The 23093-nt window shown below is 40.2% G+C and overlaps 1 protein-coding gene across 2 annotated transcripts in view; it reads right to left on the bottom strand.

The window, feature by feature from the left end:
• Positions 1–1440: 1440 nt before the first annotated feature.
• SLC12A4 (solute carrier family 12 member 4) overlaps positions 1441–23093 on the bottom strand; it is a 47793-nt gene continuing 26140 nt past the window's right edge. Inside the window, exons 4-25 of one of the 2 annotated variants that reach the window (XM_054296274.1) lie at positions 21604–21750; positions 20968–21022; positions 20506–20636; positions 19594–19835; positions 17560–17774; positions 16498–16662; positions 16319–16417; positions 14669–14726; positions 13685–13859; positions 12967–13085; positions 12387–12485; positions 11942–12061; positions 11100–11204; positions 9990–10158; positions 8569–8764; positions 7609–7778; positions 7300–7431; positions 7096–7203; positions 6257–6441; positions 5534–5548; positions 2905–3038; positions 1441–2596 (exon numbers count right to left, since the gene is read on the bottom strand). In XM_054296274.1, the coding sequence (XP_054152249.1) occupies positions 2505–2596; positions 2905–3038; positions 5534–5548; positions 6257–6441; positions 7096–7203; positions 7300–7431; positions 7609–7778; positions 8569–8764; positions 9990–10158; positions 11100–11204; positions 11942–12061; positions 12387–12485; positions 12967–13085; positions 13685–13859; positions 14669–14726; positions 16319–16417; positions 16498–16662; positions 17560–17774; positions 19594–19835; positions 20506–20636; positions 20968–21022; positions 21604–21750 (2931 nt within the window). In that variant the 3' untranslated portion in view covers positions 1441–2504. The remainder of the gene's footprint in view (positions 2597–2904; positions 3039–5533; positions 5549–6256; positions 6442–7095; positions 7204–7299; positions 7432–7608; positions 7779–8568; positions 8765–9989; positions 10159–11099; positions 11205–11941; positions 12062–12386; positions 12486–12966; positions 13086–13684; positions 13860–14668; positions 14727–16318; positions 16418–16497; positions 16663–17559; positions 17775–19593; positions 19836–20505; positions 20637–20967; positions 21023–21603; positions 21751–23093) is intronic. The other variant, XM_054296275.1, reaches the window with a different exon arrangement.

Here is a 23093-nt window from a genome sequence, read left to right as displayed (position 1 = left end):
ATTTTAGTTGCTATATTCTCATCTCCTTAACAGAAAAGGTCCTAGCATAGGAACAAAAATGGAAGATGACCATTCAGGTGTCCTCACAGACAATGACTCAGACAGAAATTACCTTTTTTCCAGGGATCTCTTCTTACACAAACTTTTCCATGCTGTTTTGTTTCCAGCGCTGTGAACAAAGTCTCAGAGGAGCTTATTATGAACCTGCTGGATGTAATGAAGGCTTACGTAACTGGAACCTATAAAATCCTTAGGGTCCCTACACTGCTGAATTAGTGTGGAGGTTTTTAGTCCCCAACAGGGACTAATCACCTCTGAAAATCCAATCTACTGTATTTGTAAAGAGATTCACTTGGTTGCTTTGATGTTAAAACACAATGAGCCACAAACAGATTACTTGGGTCAGGTAACAGATGGCACTGAAATCCTTTTGTGAGGTGAAGTCATCATCCAATTGCATAAAATTTCATAAGGAAAAGGTGTATGTATTTCTCAGAGTGCTTGAATGAGATCACATTTGGTAAAAGTCTGAGGGACAAAAGATTTTCTATTATTACTCCTATTAAAAAATGTTTGCAAATAGGTATTAACTCAAAATTGCTGTACACTTGCACTCCATTACTCAGTGCTCTGAAGAGATAAAAATAATCTGTATAAATAGCACAGTAGTTGCAAATAAGAAAGTTTTATTCTTTTCATCAGTTTGAAGGCATGATATTAATTTTGGCTTTCAAAATCAAAAAGCAAAGACCTGTTAAAATAAGAAACTAGCCAACAGAGAGCACACCCCAGAGGTATTTCCTGGCTGTTGTCTCAAAGGGATCCTAGCACAGATGAATACCATCCTGATCCCTTCAGGTATATTTACAGAGAGAACAAACAGGCTTTAACTATTAAACTCCTATGAACAGCATTTTTATGAAGTTATTCAAGATAAAAGCCTCAATGGTTTCTCAGATTTGCATCTCTCAGACAAATGGTGATGCTGTGATCAGTGGAACACCCAGGAGTGCCACCACAGCAGAACAGCACACCACCTAGCCAGAGCCCATGGGACAGAACTGGCTCAATCCCTTCCTTTTATTCCAGTTCTCTGGGATGTCAGCTCACACCTGGCCCTGGTTTGGATCACCACTCTCCCAGACACAGAAATCTGGAGGGTACAGCAGTTTGTGTGTGTTCAATAGCTTACAGGAGCAGAGCTCTGTGTGGCTGGGGGTGCTGGCAATGACCCAGAGGTTTCACTCCTCACACACACACACCCAACTGCTCTCAAGGCTGAGCTGGCAGCTCCCCCATGCAGGATTTGTGCCATCTGGGTGAGCACCCAGCCCCCTGGCCCTCACCTGCTGGGTGCAGCAGTGCCAGTGTCGGACCAGGGCAGGGCAGGGGCTCCTACTGCACACCCCACCCCACCCCACACACAGAAAAGAGAGCAGCTTCAAAGTGTATGCAACATTTTATTGAAAAAATACGAATGTTCTGTACATAAAGTACAACTTAATGGGCTTGATAAAATCTCCAGAGACTTATTGGTTAATATAGATCTTCTTTTCTTCTTTTCCCTCTAAGGGCATAAAGCATACAATGAAGCAGCAGGTCCCTGTACTTGTGCAAGTGCAATCCCATGGCTGTGTGTGCAGCTCAGCACCTGGCTCTACACGGGACTCCAACATGCCCAAAGTACTTTTGATGGATGGTCTGCAAGGAATTTAAAGCATGGAAGAACTGCACAGGACTGGTCCTTCAATCCACTGGTGATTCAGAATTTATTGTGAGAACTCTGTTCTCCTAAACAGTCTGCATCTGCATATCCAATATTTCTGACAAATAAATACAAAAATAAATAGGGATCTGGCCTCACAGAACCTGAAGTCTCAGAAGCAACAAAACTTTTAGCAAGCTACATACATCATTTCAACTATGTCAACATAATTTATTTAAATCTCTATCAATAAATGTATTAAAAGTATAAATTCTTACCCAATACTGAGAGTTTAGTTCTGGAAATAAACCCAGAAAAGGAAAGCTTTTTCAGTCCTCTCTTACTTCAGTGTGCTCTTAGAAAATGCTTTATAGCTGAACTTCAGCAGAAACTAGCTGCTATATAATGCACTTCTATCCCCCAAACCTAATATAAAAAGCTTTTTAAATCTTTTTACAGTAACTGGCTTTCATGTCCTAACTTTACATACAGTTACTAAAAATACTGCACATAGCTGTGCTGACTAAAAATAGGTTTAGTGTTAAAACTACATGCACAAATGCTGGGGTACCAAAGCAGAAACTGAACAATGTGGCAGCTTCACAATTTATGTTGCTAATTGGATGGTGTAACAAATACTGCAATCCCAAAAGATATGTATGTTGCAAATGGAAAAACAATGAACAGGTCTGGACGAGGAGAAAGTTAGGCAAAAAAACCTTTTTTCTTCTCTGTTTAAAACTGGAATGTCCGAAATGGCCAAGAAGGAAAATGTAGCCCAGGGGTAGAAGCTTCTAAATCAGGAGTAAATGGTGATGACTTCTCTGCCACCACCTCTCACAAGCAGTACCCTCTCCAGACCCTCAGTCAAGACCTCGAGAAACTCCATGTCTGTTTCAGTAAAGTCAAGGACAAAAAGCACCAAAACCAAAATACACAGGATTTAGACCAGGGCCAGCTCACAGCCCTCAGCTCTGGTCTCACTTAGTGCAGGTACCCCTCTAAGGACCAAAATACTGTGAGTTTCTGGCACTTTTTCCTATAAGCAATTACTACCTTACAGCCACAAGCCAGTGCCCTCCACTCAGGGAAAGCTTTGTCACATATCCCAGCTCAACAGCACTGGTGGCCAAATTAATTCAAGAGAACAGATTAAAGAAAAACCTTCTGTGTGGCCTAGGCCTTGTCTGAAAGGATACAATTTTCATCTCCATCAGTATTCTTTGGAGGACCAGGCATGTTGAGGAGCACAAGTCTGGCATCATGGGATCTATTTACAATGACTTCATTGAGCTTCACTGCTGTGTGCATCCTTCGGACATTGGACTGGTTCCTGTAGGAGAAGCACATTCAGACTCACTGTTAGAAACATGCCTCTGAGCACTGAATTATTAAAAAGGTCCTTTAAAAGCATACTCAAATCTCCTAAATACCCTATTAAATGCCAGCTCAACACAGTGATTTCCTTCCAAGTTTATGATCAAGATACATAAGACATTTCCCAGACCTACTAAGGTACAGCGAGTCCGCTGGTTTTAAGATCTCTGGAGTCAAATCCAGTTTAGAAAATTACACTGCTCTTCAAAAAGCATTCTTGATAAAGATGATTTAGTGTTGCATAAGAAATTAGAACACAGTTGCACAAGGGGATGTGCTCTTCAACCAGGCACAGTCGTGACTGCAGGGCCTTCCATGTGGGCAGCACTGCAAGGAGCCCTCACCCTGGCAGCACAGGCACCTCTCCAGCCCCAGCAGCACCAAACTCTGTCAAGGGCCTGCAAACCAGCACCAAACTCTCTCAGTGACCTGGGAACCAGCACCAAACTCTCTCAGGGGCTTAGGAGCCAGCACCAAGCTCCCTCAGGGGCCTGGGAGCCAGCACCAAACTCTCTCAGGGGCCTGGGAGCCAGCACCAAACTCTCTCAATGGCCTGGGAGCCAGCACCAAATTCTCTCAGGGGCCTGGGAGCCAGCACCAAACTCTCTCAGGGGCCTGGGAGCCAGCACCAAACTCTCTCAATGGCCTGGGAGCCAGCACCAAGCTCTCTCAGGGGCCTGGGAGCCAGCACCAAACTCTCTCAATGGCCTGGGAGCCAGCACCAAACTCTCTCAATGGCCTGGGAGCCAGCACCAAACTCTCTCAGGGGCCTGGGAGCCAGCACCAAACTCTCTCAGGGGCCTGGGAGCCAGCACCAAACTCTCAGGGGACTGGGAGCCAGCACCAAACTCTCTCAATGGCTTGGGAGCCAGCACCAAACTCTCTCAGGGGCCTGGGAGCCAGCACCAAACTCTCTCAGGGGCCTGGGAGCCAGCACCAAACTCTCAGGGGACTGGGAGCCAGCACCAAGCTCCCTCAGGGGTCTGGAATCAAGCAGGAGCCTGGCACCACTGTGCTCAGCCACACTTGCCAGGAGCACTTCCCTCCTGGTGTTAACAGCAGTTGGCATCTCCAGAGAAAGGCTGGGCCACTACAGACTGCAGTCACAGAATGGGGAAACACAGGATGGCAGCCCAGAGCAGGCTGGGTGTAAGGGGCTTTTCTGGAGGGTTACAGGGATATTAAGCTCTCCTTCAGGACACTAATCAGTCTCTCTGCCTGGTTGTTTACAGGAAACACTTCTACCCAGGTGTCTCTAAAACCTCTATCACACTATCAAACTTGAGTGGCCACTTAGTTCAAAAGGTAGGGGAGAAAAGGGAAATAGGTGCAGCATAATCTCACACACGTCCACTCCATAAGAATCCAGGCTAAGAGAGGTAAAAGCATTAATTATTTGGAATATATTACCACAAAATAACATCAATTCATGCAGGAACTAAACTCAAAAGTAACCTTTAGGGATTTCAAGCCTTCTTACAGGAAATCAACCATTATTTTGGTAACATAAAAGGAATACAGAAATAAACAAACTTGTCCAAGTTTATATGTTAGAATATATTTATACTTTTGAGGCTTTTCCACTTGAGTTTTTGTCTTCATTTTAATGTAATAAAAATAAGTATTAGTAAAGACAAATGAAATATGCATCTCTGCTTTCATTGATTCAGCTTTGCATGATGAGTGAAACTCTTTAGTAACCTTGCTGCTCTTCTGAATATTCACATTTGCAAAGAAATAATTCATATGCACAGAAAGAAGATGTGGTGGGAAGAACCATGTTTATTATGCTAACAGAATAATTTACCCACTGTGAATTACCTCTCTGTTACTTCATGTTCTTATTAAATTTGGATCAAGAACACCCTCTGTCTTCACCACATCAGCTTCAGAAAGCCAGGGACAACACTGAGGCCAGATTAGGTTTACAGGAAGTGAGGAAAAAGCCAGCAGCAGGAACGTAGCAGTTGTTAGCTATGTATAGTTTTGGAAAGGAAACTGAAAACTAAACGTGTGGTTTTCTCTAAGGTGGTATTTCAAACTGGCATCTCCCCAGTGATCTGAAGGTGTAGGCTACAAGAAAGGGCTTGTTTAGTGCCCAGAAAGTGCCAGAACTAACATCCTAGCAGTGTTGTGCAATGAGAGCTTCTCTAAATGAGTAATGTTTCCTCCTGCTTGTGTCATAACTCTGCTTAGGAAAATAGGTTCAGACTGGAATTGTTTTCTATCCTTAGTTCTCGTCAGGACAACTCTTGTAGTTTGTTACATCCTACTTATAATGATACTTAGCTTAAGTAGCTAATCCTGCTCCCTTTAAAACACTGCTAAGACTGCTCAACTCTAGTGCCTTTTCTTCCATTAGTACACACAGTTTTCCTGCTTTTATCTGAGAAAATTAAGTCTTTCCTCTCAACCATCTTAATGTACTTCTAATTTAAATAACAAACTTACACGATTTCCCACCCTCTGAAAGCATGGAAGAGGAAAAAGTACAGGTAGTTAACACCAAATTCAGCAGAATTTCTACAGTAGGATTCAGCCTAAAACAGATTTGAATTCTGATTTATGAGGGAAAAAAACATCTGGAACTTTGCCAAGTATGCAAAACTGAGCTCTTCATGTGAGATGAAGGAAATCAAAGAAGTCACAGGAGATTCACACAGTTTTACACAAAGCCAAAATAGACCTTTACTTCTCACTCTTCAGTGGTAGCACCCCAGCTGTTGTTACATGCCACTGCTCCTGCAGCAGCAACTCTCAGAGGGTTTATCACACACAGATGCTGCTCCAAGTCATTCATCACCATCTCCACAGCTTCTTCCTTTATGGGTTAAACATCCACACTATACACTAGACAGTGAAATTATCATCTTTTCTTTTAAATTCTGATTGGATCAGTAAAATCATCAGTCTGTTTCATTAAGGGATTTGGGAGACAGCAGGGAAGTTGCCACAGGATTTAACAGTTCCAATTTAGCATTTGGCTATACCAAGTGAAATATTGAGGGATGTGTGCACATTTGATTGGTTAGAGGTTTCTGCTGTCTTTTCATAGCCAGGTCTCAATGTTTATAGCACAAGTCCACACCAAGGATTAGGAAACAAAATAAAATTAAAAGCACAGCACGTGTAGAGCTTCAAGAGGTGCAAAGTGTAGACTTAGACAAGACTCACGGCTTAATGGTGATGAGATCTCTGAAGCTGCCCACAGCACTGCCCCGGTTCCGCTTCTCAGCATCACATTTCTCCTTTGTCCAGGTCATCTGGATATTCTCAGGAACAGGGTCTGCCTCATCTTCCTCATCTGAGTAGAGGCTCTCCAGACGTGCTATTGAATGTCTGTCCTTGACAAGCTGAGCCTGGAGGGCACATGAGTGACCAGGTGAATTCAGAGGCTTTATTTTATGTTCTCTGGTGCTCTTTAAATAATTATAGATGTTTTGTTCCATTGTATCTTCTAGCCTTCAGGAGAGTTCTGATACCAGGCATCTGCCCTAGCCAAAAGTCTTACATACCAAACTGATTTTTAACAGTTTTGATTAGCCAAGCAAATTTGGACTGACATAAGCCTGTATCTATACAAGAAAAAAATGTCAGTCCGGCTCACATCATGACATGGTCAGGAACAACAGACAAAATCAGCCCAAAAAAAAGTTTTTTAGTTTTGAAAACTAAAAAAAAAAAGCTTAAGAAACCCATGCAGAAAAGATGGATCATCCTTCATAGCTACATGATATAGACATCATAGTCACCTCCTATAAGTCCAAACTGGAAAGACATCTTCAGTAGGAAAACAGGATATGCTATAAATTGACACAAATACCGGATATAAAGAAAAAAACCAAGAACTACATGCAATTTTGGGAGACAAAAAAAGCTACACTAAAAGTATTTCCTTACATCTTTAGAGCACAGGAGTTAAATTTAAGCAGCAGCTACATAACACACTGCTAGAAAGGCACTTTGTGTCATCACCCTCAGCAGCCCATAGAAAACAACCACAAATGACATACCTCCCTTTCCCTCTCAGTTTTTGTCAGCCTCATCTGCCTCAGCATCTGAGATCTCTGCTCCATCATAAGAGTTCTCTCATAAGTATATGCTGAGATATCACTATTGTGCTGCAGAAATAAGGACAAATATTGTGTTTGTATTCAAGTCATAACAAAACATCATCATGTGCATAATAAAGTGGAAAATGGGCTCAATTCCCTTACCATTTCTACCACTTCTACTTCTGCCTCTATTCGGAGCTGATAGAGGAAAGTAGCCAAATCTTTCTTCATCTGGATGCTGTTATCATCCATCTGAGCAACAGTAAAAATTCTCATTTTGCATTTTCTCCAAACCTGGTGAGGGAAAACCAACTCTCAGTTATTTGAACCAATAACACTTTGCTCTACAAAACAGAAACTTAGCAACATGTCCACTCTTATTTATCAATACAGGCTCTACAACTGGACCACGTTTCTTTAAACTAAAGAAAGCAGAAATAGGTGAGGGACATTCTCTGTGTAGCTGCTTACTTTGTGCTGTTTGAGAAGAAAAGGAAGCAACATCAGCATGCCTCCATCATGCACAATCCACCACACATCAATGTTGCCTTCATTGTAACGCTCGTGGTTGCTGGGGTAGAAAGAGACATTTTTGGGAACCAGCAGAGCCAGGTGAGCTGCAGTTGTGCAGCGAACAGTACCTGCCCAGGAGGGGGAGAAAACAGTCACTTCCAATTCTGCAAGAGTCATTTATGGCTAGAAAAACACTACTCACTGAGCAAGTGTCAGCAAACCATAGAAGTCATCACTATATAAATAAAGAAAAGTATGTACAGCAAGGCTTGCACAGACAGGTCAGCCCCAGTGACAAAGCCAGGATAAAGCAGACTCACAGGAACACAAACCTTATTTCATACTGCAAAGTAAAGAAGCAACCTTCAAAGCTAAGAATGAGGAGACAGCATCTGCTCTGTTCTAATTTGATTAAGTAGCTGGACCACAGTAGAAGGAGAGAGATAGAGGCAAGGAGAGTGTTATCCACTACAGTGGGATAGGTTAGAACCACTGACAAAACAGAGATTATCTAGGAAACAAATTATAGTTTGGCACAAAACCAGCATGTCTCAAGCCCATAATTTTTTAACCATTCACTAGACACGAGTTTTAGCTGCTGGATTAATCTTTGAAGGTCTTTCTTAGGTCTTTTACCTAAAGGAAATGGTATTTCAAACAGAGCATAATTTTTTAACCATTCATTAGACACGAGTTTTAGCTGCTGGATTAATCTTTGAAGGTCTTTCTTAGGTCTTTTACCTAAAGGAAATGGTATTTCAAACAGAGCAGTGTCGTGAGAAAATACCTGCTTCTCCATCAATACTAGAAAAAAAGGCAAACTCAAAACCAATCTTACAAAGATTCTGTTAAGATCCCATGTGTGTAATAAACATCTCTACTCACAACATCTGATCATACCAAACCTTTAAAGCTCACCTATAAATGTCTTCCAAGACCTTGGATCTTCACTCTGTCTCCAGCCATAAGGCCACCCCAAAACCACAGTGTTGTGCTTCATGCCACCGAGTCCACAGGACTGGATCAAGTGAGCAATTCCTTCTCGAACTTTATTGGCTACAACCACTTGACAAAATCCTTTAACCTTCTCAATTTCCATCATATTCTTAATAGTCTGAAAGAGAGACAAGGAAAAAAAATCTCAGTTTTCCTTCCGAAAAGGAACTCCTTTATAGACAGAATATTTCTTTGTCATGAGATCGTAATGTAAATGCCTGGTTCACATGTCCATAGGTAAAGCATATTACAATGCAAAGTTCTGCTCATCAGATTTCCTTCATAAAACAAAAGAGAAAACATCCACTTGTTTAAAACACAGTTTCTTTCCAAACATCAGCATTTCTAACAGATTAAAAGATTGGTTTGTGGTATCATCTCTTATTCATAGTAGTAGAAAGTGATATCTGTGTTACTATTTTACTTTCCATTTTCTAATACTACAACATTCACCTTTTTAAACCCAAGGCCAACTGACTTCATTTGGATTTCCAGTTTCAGATTCCCATGTAACATGCTGTATTATATTAAATTTACAAATATAAGCACCAAATCCCACACACTAGCAAGTATACCTTTTATTTGTTTAAAAACTAAAACTCAATCAACACATAAGCCATTAATTAGCTTTCCTTTTGTAGCAATTTTCCTACAGAAAAAGCCTCTGGGGAAAAAAAGCAAATACACTGAAGCTGTACAGATGTAAACAGGGCTATGATGTCATGCTTAGATAATGAGGAAAATTAAGTTAATTTATTTAAAAAATTTCAGGACCATCCTTCAATGTTTTTTGTAATAAATTAACCAATACACTGAAAAAGAACACATTTGCTAAGTTTAAGAGTTACTGCAATCACTAGGTTGGAAGAGACCTTTAAGATCATTGAGTCCAACCCATGCCCTAACACCTCAACTAAACCATGGCACTGAGTGCCACATCTAGGGATGGTGACTCCACCACCTCTCCAGGCAGACCATTCCCCTACTTTATCACTTTTTCCATAAAAAACTTTTTACTTGGAATATTCAGAAAGCTAAACAGTCCCCTTCCCTCCATTAAGCAGTCCACAGAAACTTCTACAGTCATTATTTCCTATAAATGAAGGCAGTTTTATGCAGTAAGGCTGTTTACAATGGTGAGCATTGATCTGCATTCCCAAAGGCACAACTGGCAGCTGAAACATTTCTGCAAGTCCCTTCCTGAACAGCTGCAGCACTGCTGAACTTGTTCTGTGTTTCATGGAAGCCTTATCAAGATGCTTTTTTCCACGTATGATTACGAAAGAAAATTTTGCATTACCTGCCCACTCACCCCTTTCTACTGCAGGATTTAGGACACTGACCTGCTCAGCAGCCTGGGCTTCTCCATAAGTTTCCAAGAAATTCCCTTGGATGACTGATCCTATGATAGTCAAACCTTTACCAGCTTTCAGCTGGGATGCAAATGTTAACAGTCTTGGGTATTTTACATGCAAATCTTCATCAAGTTTCAGAAGCACCAGCAACTGAGGCCTGGAGAAAATAAAAGACAGTGTATTTTTTAACTTAAGTTTTAACAATAACACTTGTAAAAACCTGCCTCTAATCATTTATATTGTGCTTAAATTTTAACTCTGAAACATTCTTTCTGTCTCTCACACATTCAAGGGACTTTACTTAATATTTTGTTTCTCTTGGTTTAAAGCAGATGTGAAACTGTGGGAATTCAGCTGCTGCATTGTGCTGAGAGTAATAAAACCTGCTGATATACTCAGCTTGAGAGGCTTGCATTAGTGTTTACAGGCATGTTTTTCATGGCTCTTTTAAGTACTATTGGAGCACACATAGTTTTCATACTGTAGGGCTGTTCTCCCAGATCTCCCTGGATACTTGTGCCAAGAAAATATCTGTATTCTGTATCCAGAAACCTGGCACATGGAAAACAGAAATATTTTCATCTAAACACAGATCCCACCTGCCTGCTGTTCCTTAAGGTATTGCTATACAATCAATGAAGTCACTTTCTGTCTGAACACGTACAAAAAGATTTATAAAACTCTGTCCTTGACAGATTCCTCTCGCTCTTGTTAAGAGTCCAAGGGTTGTGCAATGCCCAAGCAAGAAGAGGGTTCTTGCCCACTCTGTTTTCAACACCAAAAGGGATGACATCAGAAGGAATAATGCTGGCCACTGCTCATTTCCTGGCCTCTACACCTCTGTACTCACAGACCTCCAGTTTCCCCAGGTTCCACTTCTGAATTCACCAATTTGGAGTCCAGTTAAAGATCCAAGGGGCACTAAAGGTCTGCCCATACAGGGTCCACACAGTGACAGGACAGCTTACTGCAAACTCAACACTTTTTATAATATCCTGGGCACTTTAATTCTTTCACACTCTTATTTAGAGTCCAGTTTAATTCCTTGAGAGTAAGCAGACAACCATGCCAGCCATTTCACCAGTCCAGGGTGAGTACCTCCAGTTCTTGGTGTGTGGAGGGCCCTCCTCCAGCCTGAGCAGGGCGTATCTGGCAGCGCTGAGCGACAGGCCCCGGATGCCATCACCCCACTCCTTCTCTGCCCTGTGAAGAACAAACATTTCAGCGACACATGGCTCCAGGAGCACTCACCTGCACACTTACATCAGGCTACAGAGTGCTGAGCACCTTACAGTGGGTTTAATAACATGACATATATGGCATCTACATTTATAATTTGTATAATTAAATATGTCTGCGATATCACAGATCACGTAAGAAAAGTGAAAATGTTTCAGTGAAGTATATATGATGGACCACCATTCTGAGCTCAATTTGTAATCAACACTACAGAGAAGGCTTCCCAAGCATATACAAACATCTGGCATTTCAACACCCAACTTAGTTAATAGGCCAAATTAAATTAGAAAGTCACATTACAGCCTGACTCCATCCAGTGCTGATCTCCAGCAACCCAAGCAGCCAATTCAACTTTTCAAGGACTGATCTAGACAGACCTTTGCACCAGATAAATTGGTTGGCATCAGCTGCTCTAGGCCTGAAGTAATCATCTGCAGTACACAGCAGATAGATCCCAACAAGCTTTCTACTTCCTGTGATTCATGTTTCACCTAACACCTTTAAAGGCATAACAGCAAAGTATTTCAGGGACTTTTGCTTAACAGTGACACAGTAAAATAATGAGAACAAAAATTAATTAATAAGGAAAGCCCTCCAAGTTACCTCTGGACAGTTCCTTTTCCAAATGTGAAGACTCTAGAGATAATTCATTAAAGAGATCCAGCCTCCCTCTTACCCATTCTTATCCAGGTAATACTTACCCTTGGTACTCAATGTACTTGTAAATCATGCCTGCAATAAGCATAGCTACCAAAGCATAATACCAGGATGAAATGAACATCAGTGCCAGGCAAATGCTCATGCCTAAAAACGAGAGGGCCCTAAAATGAAAAGCAAAGGTATTAATAAGTAGTGGGGCAGAAAAGCTTAAAAAACAAGTCAAATACATTCTTGCTCTTTTTTCTTTGAACTGTCTATGCTGAACTGGCAGTGAAAGCAAAGCCTCCACTGGATGTCCCCAGTCCCATCAGTTTTAGTTAAATGTTGTTAAATGCTGTTAAAATGAAACTCTTGTGCCATGACGTATGTGAGTCTGGCTCTCCTGCACAACTGATATCCAGAGTAATAAAAGATGCTCCCTGCCCTCCTGGAGAAGGTTCCCAGGTGCAGACTGCAGGCTCAGAGAGGTGCCAGCCCTGCACTCACCAGTGGTAGTATTTAAAGCGGGGCCGCCAGTTCGGGGTTCGCAGAAGTGTCTGCACTGCACATGCAAGATTAACAAAGAGGTAACACATCAAGAAAAACCTGCAAAACAAAGTGCAAAACCTTTTAGCATGCACATTTATAGATCCTGGTATATATTATGATTACATGATTGATTTCAAGCAAAAATCCCACTGCCCTGTCCCATGCCCTGTACCCCAACCCCTCTGATTTTTATAAACCTGAACTATCAGCATAAAGTAGCTGGAACAATTTTTTAATTGGATCAAGTTAGATCTGTTCACAACATAATGCTGTAATTGTTCTGTGATTAAAATGTTTTTTCAAACCAAACAAAAACATAATAAAAACTTGCTTATTCACAGAATTCTCCGGAGCAGAAACAAATAGATTTATATGTCGAGCCTGAAGTCAGAGGATTCATAGAAATTACAGAAGTGGAACCCAGGCTCTGGGAATTTGCTTTACTGGTTTAAGATATAGTTCTGAAAGACAATCAAACTAGCAAAACTCAAGAGCATTTCTATTCCCCCCCTGAGACAGCAACCAGGCTGTTTCTTACATTGAGAGAATTGGAGCCACCATGTCAAGTGAAGCAATAAGGATTCCCAGCTCAGCAATTAATGCTGTTAACAGAAGAGCCCATGTTGGTTCACCATTTGCTTTTCCATGACCAAAGATCTGAAGAAACAGAAACATTAAGCAAATCTTCCTGGTATTTCATAAGGTTGTAGTGGGAAAAAAGGAAATTATAATCAACAGTAATTTTTATAATTATTTAATCAACAGTAATTCTCTTATGTAATGCAAGGGTCAGGTATATATGGGAAAATATATGTCCAACTGTGTCAGGAACCCACGCCTTAATGAGGAAACCATGGGCCGCGGCAGTTACGTCCAGATATGGACAACACTGGACAAACCAGACCAGTGAAGAGCTTTTTTTTTATTTTCAGCACATCAGTCTCAGGACATTGTTTATTAACTTTATGGATTCCAACACATACTTCCTTCTCTAGAGCAAGGAGTCAAATAATTCTAATGGCTTGCCATGCTTTACAAAATTAGATATTCAACTTTTAGATAAATTTACCCCATAAGTTTAGTTAAAAATTCTTCAAAGTATTCTTTGTTTCCAACAAAAGCAAAAAACCCATCAAAATAAAAAACACTGCCCCTCCCTTCAGCGCTGGGCAAACTGGTGAGACTAAATCTGATTTTAGGGGCACGAGGTGAGTCAGGCGAGGCAGCAGGAGCAGGCAGCCCGTGCAGGTACCCACCCAGAGGAAGGGGATGATGTTGTCCTTGGCGATGGCCTGCAGCAGCCGGGGGGCCCCAGTGAGGCTCTGCAGCCCCGCCCCGCAGGTGGAGAAGAAGGAGCCGATGACGATGACCCAGGGCGAGGGCCAGGACAGCGTCCCCACCACCAGGTTCCTGTTCACCGCGTCACCGAACCTGAGCAGCAACACAACCACTCTGAGACTGCTTTGGGACTCAGCTTTGGGGTTTTCAGGGCACTTTTAGCATGTCATTTAAATACTACTATTAATACTATAATATTTAATTGATTTTTTAATATTTAATGTAATACATAATTAATATTTTAATGTAATATTTTAATATGTTATAGAGTATTATCAATAACACCATATAATTTTCTTAACTAGAGAACATAAAATAACAAATAATCTCATATCTAATCAAATAAATATCTCATATCTAAGCAAATAATCAAATATCTCTGATATGCAGATTGGAAGTGTCTGCAGCTTGATTTCAACATTTCATTACACGTATTCTAAAATTCTCTTATTATTATCACAACATTATTTTTTACAATTACAAAAAAACCCAGAAGAACTAAGACACAGAATCAAAAATCTGAGGGTACCATGCCAGAAAATATCAAATGGAATACAAGAAGATTCCAAAAGCTGTGCTTACAATTTACATACAAATATGATTTAGAAGGCACCCAGAAGTAATTTTTTTTTAATTAAAAATACACCTTAAATTCACCTCAAAGAAAAGGCTTTTTTTTTAGAAAAAGGAACTGAAAATTATGAACTCTCCCATTAAAGTCTCCCTTCATCTTAATGTTTCCCTGCAACCTAAAAAACAAAAAATCTCAAAGTACACCACCATTAATTAAAAAGAAAAAAACAACAAGGAGAGGAGTGGGGCACACACAGAAAACAGACAAGAACACACCTACACCGTAAAAAAAATAAAACAAAGGAGAGCATTAAGGCAGTAACACTTACTTATCTCTCAGGACAACACCTTCTATGCAGGCTCCAAATAATAACACACAACTGAAGTCTGGAGGACACAATGTGCTAAGGAAGCAGAATTTATTTAGACATGGCAGATGAAAGTATTGTGGAAAGGACAGCATGTGCCTCCATCCTGTGGCACTTGCACTCCAGCTTCTCCACAAGTACATGGTAAAGCTGGCAAGGAAATTAATGCCTCACTGCTCACATGCACCTCCTAATGTTACAGAGAAAGAATTTTCTAAGTTTCAGTTTTTAAAAAGGACAGGTTTAAATGCCATGATAAAGGAGAAAAAAATCAAATGAAGCATTTTTATACTAAAATGTCAACTTAATCTTCTGGTACTACAGAAGTTGATACTAAAATATTGCTTTTCTCTCTCCTTCTCCTGAGTCTGATATTTGGAACATACAGCTAACCATTACCTTGCACATTCTTTTTTTGTATCTCTGCTGGCACTTACATCACCAATAAGTCTTTGGCTATCAGGTTTGTTTGTTTGTTATTAACTGTACTGCTTCTGCAATGGGGAGTACAAAATACCTCAGGCTTTTTGGATCTGACATTCCAGTAAAGTTTTTGACCTTGTGAATAAAGTTCACACAAATGATTAAATCTTGAATTTTACCTCTGAAATGTAACTATAAGTTACAAACTGCAATCCCAGGAGAATCATTGCTCCTGAAAATGGCAGTGTCACCCTGGTGTGGCACAAACAGGGACACATCCAGATCCAGTCACCCACTGGGTGAGGCCAGCAGAGCTGGGGGTTAAGGCTGTGACCTCTTTTAATATTTATTACATCCACAGGAAATGCTGACTTCTTGGTACAGGGTCAGTTCCCAAAGTGACTGCAGGGAAATGCTGCATTCCTTAAGAGCTGGGACAAGCAAGCTGCATCCTGATTTACAGCTTGGCAAAAAAACAGGAATGAAACAGCAGAATTTCCAAGAGAGTCACCATCTCAGCCAGCTGCCCTTTGGGTGAAACTGATTCAGAAAGCTCTTGAATTTTTTTTTTTTTCTATGTTGATAAATTGTCCTTTAGGACACCAAGAGCTAGATAAAGCTGTAAGATCTTGGCTCATCTCTTCTTGAGCAGGAGAGCAGAGATGAAGACAGTCTTTTCTAAGCAAAGCTCCTGTTGTCCTAAGCCCTGGAGAGCTGAAAAAACACTTGGGAACATTGTCTAACTTCTGACTCCAGTATATCTTGTTCTAAAATGTTCAAGAAAACCTATACTCCTTAAAGTCACTCCAAAGAAAAGGCTTTTTTTTTTTTAGAGAAAGGAACTGAAGTTTATGAACTCTCCCATTAAAGGCTCCCCTCACCTTAATGTTTCACTGCAACCTAAAAAACAAAAAAATCTCAAAGTACACCACCAGCATGAAAAGCTGGAGATCACTGTGTGGCAAAGAACAGCAACGGGAATGCAAAAGAAAAGAACCCACCACAAAAAGGGGATGGAAAGTTACAGGATAATAATTACAATTCTTTCAGCTCAAGGATTAATGTTCTGTTGTTTGGGGTTTTTTCCCCCACTGGACAATCATACTTGCACAGACAATTTGGTAAACTGAAAGCAGTTCCAGAAATCAGATCCAACGTCCCAGCAGTCCAGTAATTTGAAAAGGATACAGACTAGTGATGTGGTGACAATGGCAAGAATTGTTCCAACAGGGATGGACTTCTGTGCATCCTTGAGGTCCCCCGATCTGTTTGAACCAGCCATGATCCCTGAAAGCACATTTTGGTGAGATCTCAGGGCAGGAAGAAGCTCAGAGCCCCAGCAGCCCCCTGATGCCAGCAATTCTCACCAGTCACTGAAGGGAAGAAGATGCCAACGAGCACCATGAAGGACGTGGTGATATCTGAGAGCACGTACAGGTGCAGGTTGTTCTTCTGGCCTGCCACATCCACAGAGGGCTGATGTGCCCTCTCCAGTATCTCTCCTTTCTCCAAATAATTGCTCCATAAGTTGTCTTCAAGGTTATTATCAGACCACAGGAAAGAAAAGCATGTTTCAGTTCAAACTTGTTCTCATTGAAATGGGTTTCCAACTGTATTTACAACTCAGTGATCAACACAGGAAAACCACAAACATGTATCAATAATCTACAGAAGTCTAAGCAACTTAAACTTTATTATTACTAAATGTAACATTCTTTTAACCTCATACCTACTTCAACCCAAGGAAATACACTGAATATTTTTATGAGCCACCACACAACACAATAGCTCAGAGAATACAAAGCAATATCAAGCAGTTTTCTAGGCAGAAATGGGTTTGTTCACCAGTCAGTGGAAGAATTACAGAATTATATGTTTGGCATTTGAAATTTCACTAACAAATAATGAGTCTTCTTGTAAACTTAGAAACTGCTGGGTTCTGTGGAAATGGGAACCTTTGGCACTCAGCTCTTGCTCTCTGGTGTTCATTGCAATAATGAACACTTTTCAATTACACTTTATTCAGGAGTGGGCAAAGAAGAAGACACATTATTTCTATACAAATACTCTTATCTTTCAGGGCATAATCTTAACCTGTCTAAATAAAAGAGCTGGCACTATAGAGTTCTGAAAAATTTTAATAACTTATTCATGATAGTATAAGTTAAAATTACAGCTGACTTCATGCTGAAATTATGAGATGAACAAGGGAAATTTAATCAATTTTACAGGAAACAAGTACTGTATCAGCACAAAAGTTCCATCTCCTCTTTTTAAAGGTTATAATACTTTCTTTATTGAAGATCATTTTCTTCACTGTAATTACATTTCTTCATTCCTTTTTTCTTAACCAGCAGGGAAGAGTTTGACCCATTTCAGCTGCTCAGCATGCCTCCTTTTTAAGGGGAAAAAAAAAGTTTCTACCATACCTATTAAAATGCCACTAGCAGCTCCTGGAATTCCTGCTATCTCCGAGACATTGTTCATTAGGAAATATTCATCACAGTGCTCCGTGGTTAAGTTTGTGCTATGGCAGAAGAGTTCCCAAAGCTTGGAGGCCACAGTCATGTTATCCTTAACTACAGTTTTGGCACAAACATCAAATTGATCTCTTGACAGAGTCCTGTTGCCCAACATGCAAATCCTGGAAGGGAAACAAAAACACCAGAGTTATTGAATGTAAATGAGAAAATGAAATCCACACTCAGCCATAGTTATTCTTGCATATCATGTGGAAACTTCCAGTGGCTCTACTGTGCTACATCATTTCTCACCTCCAAAATGATGGTTGTAGCACAACAAAGACTGTATCTGTCCCTTTATGGGCCAGAAATATAAAGCTATTTTTCACATTTATGGAATTTGATTGATTTATGTTAAACAATAAAAGGGAACAATTAGGACAACTTTTGGTTTTTTGTTGTTTGGCCTTGGTTTCTTTTTTTTTATTAAACAGAACTACTGGAGTGGAAGAAATGTGAAGAGTACTAGAAATCAAATTACTAGATATTTAGAATATCTAAAGATATTTGGAATCTCATTAGCCCAGTTTCTAAATTGCAATACTCGAATTGCAATATAGACATTTTAGATTCAGAATTAGGAACCCATATTAAAATCACAATAAGCAAAGGTTCTTCTTGTCAGCAAACACTGTCCTTAATTGCTAAAATCCTACACTGCCTGTTGTTTCATTTAACCACAAACACCATTTGTTTCAGCACTGAAAATTTTTAATCCCCTTGTCTAAAGACAATTCCACCAAACAGTGATGTAATGTAACAGCTTCCTGCTCCTAAAAGCTTATTTAGCTTTTCTTCCCACTGCCAGAAAACACCCCCAGGAAAATAAAGCTTCTTTAATTTTAATTTTAATTAATTTCAATTCCATTGTAATTGTTTCACAGGTCCTATTTATCACTGATGACAGGAAAATGGAAAACACAAAAACAAGGGCTGTTCTTGCACAGTTTGCAGGCCTGTGAACTGTAACTTCCAAGAAGCCTTCCCCTACAAAATTAAAAATAAATACACTATCTTGTTACTTCAGGGGGAAAAAAAAGGATTACACTCCAAGAAGAAAGATAGGGAAAACATTCAAGAACAATCTAAGAGATAATGAGAGGGATGTAGAGACATTGTTTTACTTTTACTGCTGTAAACTTTCACTGTTGTAAAACACTATAATCATTGGGCCTTATATATCCAGAGGGAACACTTGAGGGCTGCAAGCACTGAGTTATGGTCAAAGCATTTCAAAATGTGAGTAATTATGCAGATCCAACTCCCCTATTTCCATTCCACTCATCTCTTGTCAGCAGCATCAGAAAACACAGTTTGCATTCCTGGTAAAACACATACATCCACATTACTGCTGCCCCAGCTCTGAGCTGAAGAAGTTGATTCCATGTTGAGCTGATTCCATGTTGAGCTGCCAACATGCCAAGGAGCTCCTGCTGGGTGCAGGGCAGGCTCCTCGCAGGCAGGGAAAGCTTTTGTGGAGCTCACACAGCCCCACATCACACTCCCAGGGGTGCCCAGTTTCTCAGCAAGGAGCTGACCACACCACAAATTTCCAGCCACAAAAGCAGTGTGTGGTGTCTGACTGGCTGGGGGAAAGGGAGCTGCCAAACTGCTCCCTAAGAACTCACAAATAACCCAGCAACACCATCACTCCAACCCCAACAGCTGCAGGCCAAGAGACTGGATTGGCTTTGCAGGAAGCAGAGCAGTGTCAGCCTCCATCAGCCTCACCACAAGACTTCCTTCTACCAAAACAATTAAAAGTGTAATAACATGTTCATTTTAGCCTAAGAAACTTCAGTTCCATGAGCTCTGCACACTGTCATTAAACACAGCTAAAAATATTGGAAGTAATTCACAAAAAAACAATGTATCAGGCACAAGCTTTAAGTAACCAAAGGGAAAGCCCAACTTCCAGACCCATCCAGCAACGGTACTCACGGGAATTCAGGTGGATCAAAGATGGACTTGATAGCTCCAGCATAAATGGACAGGATGGATATTACTACACAGGCCAAGAAGAGGGAAGCAAATTTGTTGACATATTTCACACCTACAAACACCACCACTGCCATGAGGATGAGGAACACGGTGCCATAGACCCTCATGTTGTTCAGCATGGCACTGGATGCATCGTGGGCATCAGAGGGATGAAAAATTGCTGCTTGTGGCACAATATATGTCTGGAACAAAGAGAAAGCAAAAGTGAGCTGGAGGAGCACCAGCACAGAACTCCATGTTATAACTGTGTTTGTTATAACAATTAACTATTAACTAGTTATTAATTGTTTAAATAACTTTAGTAATTAAGCTCCACAGGTGGAAGATTACAGAAGTGACAGCTAAAATCAAAGGCAATACAGCCAACTGGAAAACATCTGCTTTTTTAGTAGTGGCCAACTACAGTCACTGCCACTTTTTAGGGTATTTTAAGGTATTTAACAATGCATATGTAGATTGGGATTGTGTACTGTACTAGAAATGTAAATCACTTTGCATTCTTCAGCATGCTCTTTACTGGGAATCTTTTAAAGGAAGAGTCAAGAGATAACAGCCCTTTCTATGTCAGCAATACAACTGAGCCACCTTTATCAAAGGTGAGCATGAGTCCTGGATTAAGTCACACTTTCATCAGTTCTCTTTACCTCTGGTGCTTCCCCTTTGTCAGTCTGCAGACTCAAAGTGTGCAGCTTCCAAAGGGAAGCACCAGAGGTAAAGAACTGGACACCAAGGAACTGGAAGAGACCTTCCAGTCTCTTCCTGTTAATGTGTATGCAAATATGGGACAAGAGTACTGGGGCACTTTCTACATGTTATTTGTCTTTAAAGCAGGATTGCTCTGGTACTACTCACCAATAAAATCTCAATGGCACCAAGGATATACATGGCTCCGGCAAATGTTGTTCCCAAATAAAAACAGAGCCCTACAGCTCCACCAAACTCTGGGCCCAAAGACCTAGATATCATGAAATAGGAGCCACCAGCTGTGAAATAAGAAAAGTGAGTAAAATTATAATTTATTGCTATATATGTTGAAATATTCACAAAAAGAATACAACAGAATTATATACATTGTATCTGCTATTTTGAGGTTTAACTGAAGTATCTTTTTTGCTAGCACATGGGTAAAAAACAAATAAATTGATCTTTAGCCTGACTGATAACAAGAAGAAATATTAGATATTAATGGAGGCTTTGTATTTTGGATTAAGCAAATTTCTCTAGAATAAAACCATGTTAACAGCTTAGAGCAACTTAGGTTTTGGGGTTTTTTTTACCTTTTTAACACAACTGAGACTTGCTAACTACACTTACCTGGAACAACACCATTCGTGGCAATTGCACTCATTGATATGGTTGTCAACATAGTCTGGGGAAAACAGGGAAAAGGAAGCAATTGTGTCAACAACATTTTTTAAAACATAACTTATTTCTTGATAAAATAAAGCTGCCTCTGCATACATGATACAGCATTTCTATTTATTCTGCCTCTCACTATCTAAAAGAAAACAAGGGCAGCAGGAATTTAATCAGTGAGCTGTTGAGACTTCTGTTTGAGAGATGGCCCCTGCTTTATCAGGTCCAGCAGTGGGTGTCTGCAGACAAAGCACGATAAGGGAATGCAGGTGTTCCTCCATCTGCAGAGCTGTGATTCCAACCAAGGCTGGTCCAGCAAAGCAGGCAGCCCACACCTGGGGCAGGCATGGAAAACAGCTATTTGCTGAACAAACACTATTTTTGAGATTGTATTTACACTACAGTTAGCCAGATTAGAAGTAACAGTAAAAAAAAAAAAAAAAAAATTAAAAATCCTGCAGCTACAAACATGGCAAAGGTTCCTGACTTAAATCTGACTTTTCTTTACATGAGTACCTACAATGCTGCCTCCCCAAGTTTCTCAGTAGTTTCACAGAGGTTTTGTCACATGCATTACTGTAGCTAAGTACTTACACAACAGCAGCAAAGCAATACAATCAGGAAGGACTGAAGAACTCCAGCCATTCCCACCATCCAAGTCAGCCGAAGGAAGAGAATGACCCCAAAGATATTCTGCATGCATGGCAGATACACCCCCATCAGGGTGCCCATGCTGGGTGACTGGAAAAAAAATTGATATTCATTAACTGAAATTATTCAAAGCAGAGGTAACCAAAAAGGCCTTGAAGTTCATTTTTTTTAAAGGGTAGAAACCTGGGAAACCTAAGGTAGACACACTCAATAGTGTCATGCAGGACTTCAACAAAACACAACATAAACTCCAAAATCTTGAATTTCTGAACAAAATGCTGTCCCTGTCACATACTTAACTAATTAACCTCAATATTTAACACTGACTAGTAACAACAGGAGACACATTTATTTGGTTTTTTGTAAACCCATAGAATTTTCACTATGAAATATGTCAAGTGCTGCAGACCACAAGACAGATCCTTATGCTACTGCCCAGAGTTCACAAATTAGTTTCAAGGAAAACATACTTTTGTCATGTTACAACTAGAAAATATTTGGAAGTAATCTGGAGACATGGATAATGTATTTTCTTCCATTTTATATATTTCATATAAAACTAATGGTTCTACCCTTTCTTAAGTTGAATGTCAGCATCAGAATCTGAATTGCTTTTGTCAGTGACTGAGAAAACACAAGTTACATGACTTCACAGGAACTGCACATGACTGGCCTTCAACACAGCATCCTGCAGAAAAATCATCCAAAATCATGGCATCAAAATGCCCCTGGTGAGGATTTTATTCCAAGGAATATAAAAATGTTTGTTGCATTGGTACACCTGGCACCAGCAGCATTTCAGAGTCCCAAATCTCTGTGGTTTCCTGCCAAGATATTCCATTGCTTCTGCTTTTTAAAGGTTTCCTTTTGCACTTAAAATTAAACTGAATTCTAAAACACAGAGGGAATAGAGTGTCACTTCTAAAAGGCTCATCCTTTTTCATCCCTTCTATAAATAAACATGACTTCCAAAACACATTAGATACACAACATTTAAAGAAGCCCTTGAACCATCATTCAAATGAGAAGGATATTAAAGGGAGATGACAAAACTTGTTCAAATTTGACTCCACACAGGATTAACTAGGTGCAAAAATAAATAGCACCTTTATAGATAAATGAAGTCATGAACCCAAAGCAACAGTATGTAAGAAAAGCAATAAAATGTGTGCCAAAAACTTTACATAAGGTAATTCAAGAGTGTATCGCATTACACAAGGCAAAACTCTTAAAGAATCACATGTTTAAGATCACCAGGTCAAAAGCAACCAGGGAATTTAGTGCTTCAACTTGCAATTACATGTTACAATCCAGAATTTCCTCATCTGCACTAGAAACCTGCCCTGCCAGACATGAAACAAAACCGTGCCCAGGAACATGATCTGAACTGTTCCCCATTACAAGGAGCTGCTGGCTGAATTTTTTGAAGTCAG

The sequence above is a fragment of the Melozone crissalis genome, unplaced genomic scaffold (assembly GCF_028551555.1).
Source record: "Melozone crissalis strain CALT ecotype California unplaced genomic scaffold, PUWL_Pcris_2 ptg000007l_1, whole genome shotgun sequence".
NCBI classification, from domain to species: domain Eukaryota; kingdom Metazoa; phylum Chordata; class Aves; order Passeriformes; family Passerellidae; genus Melozone; species Melozone crissalis.
Note: the sequence above shows the minus strand (reverse complement) of the source record. Positions and strands in the feature narration are given on the sequence as shown.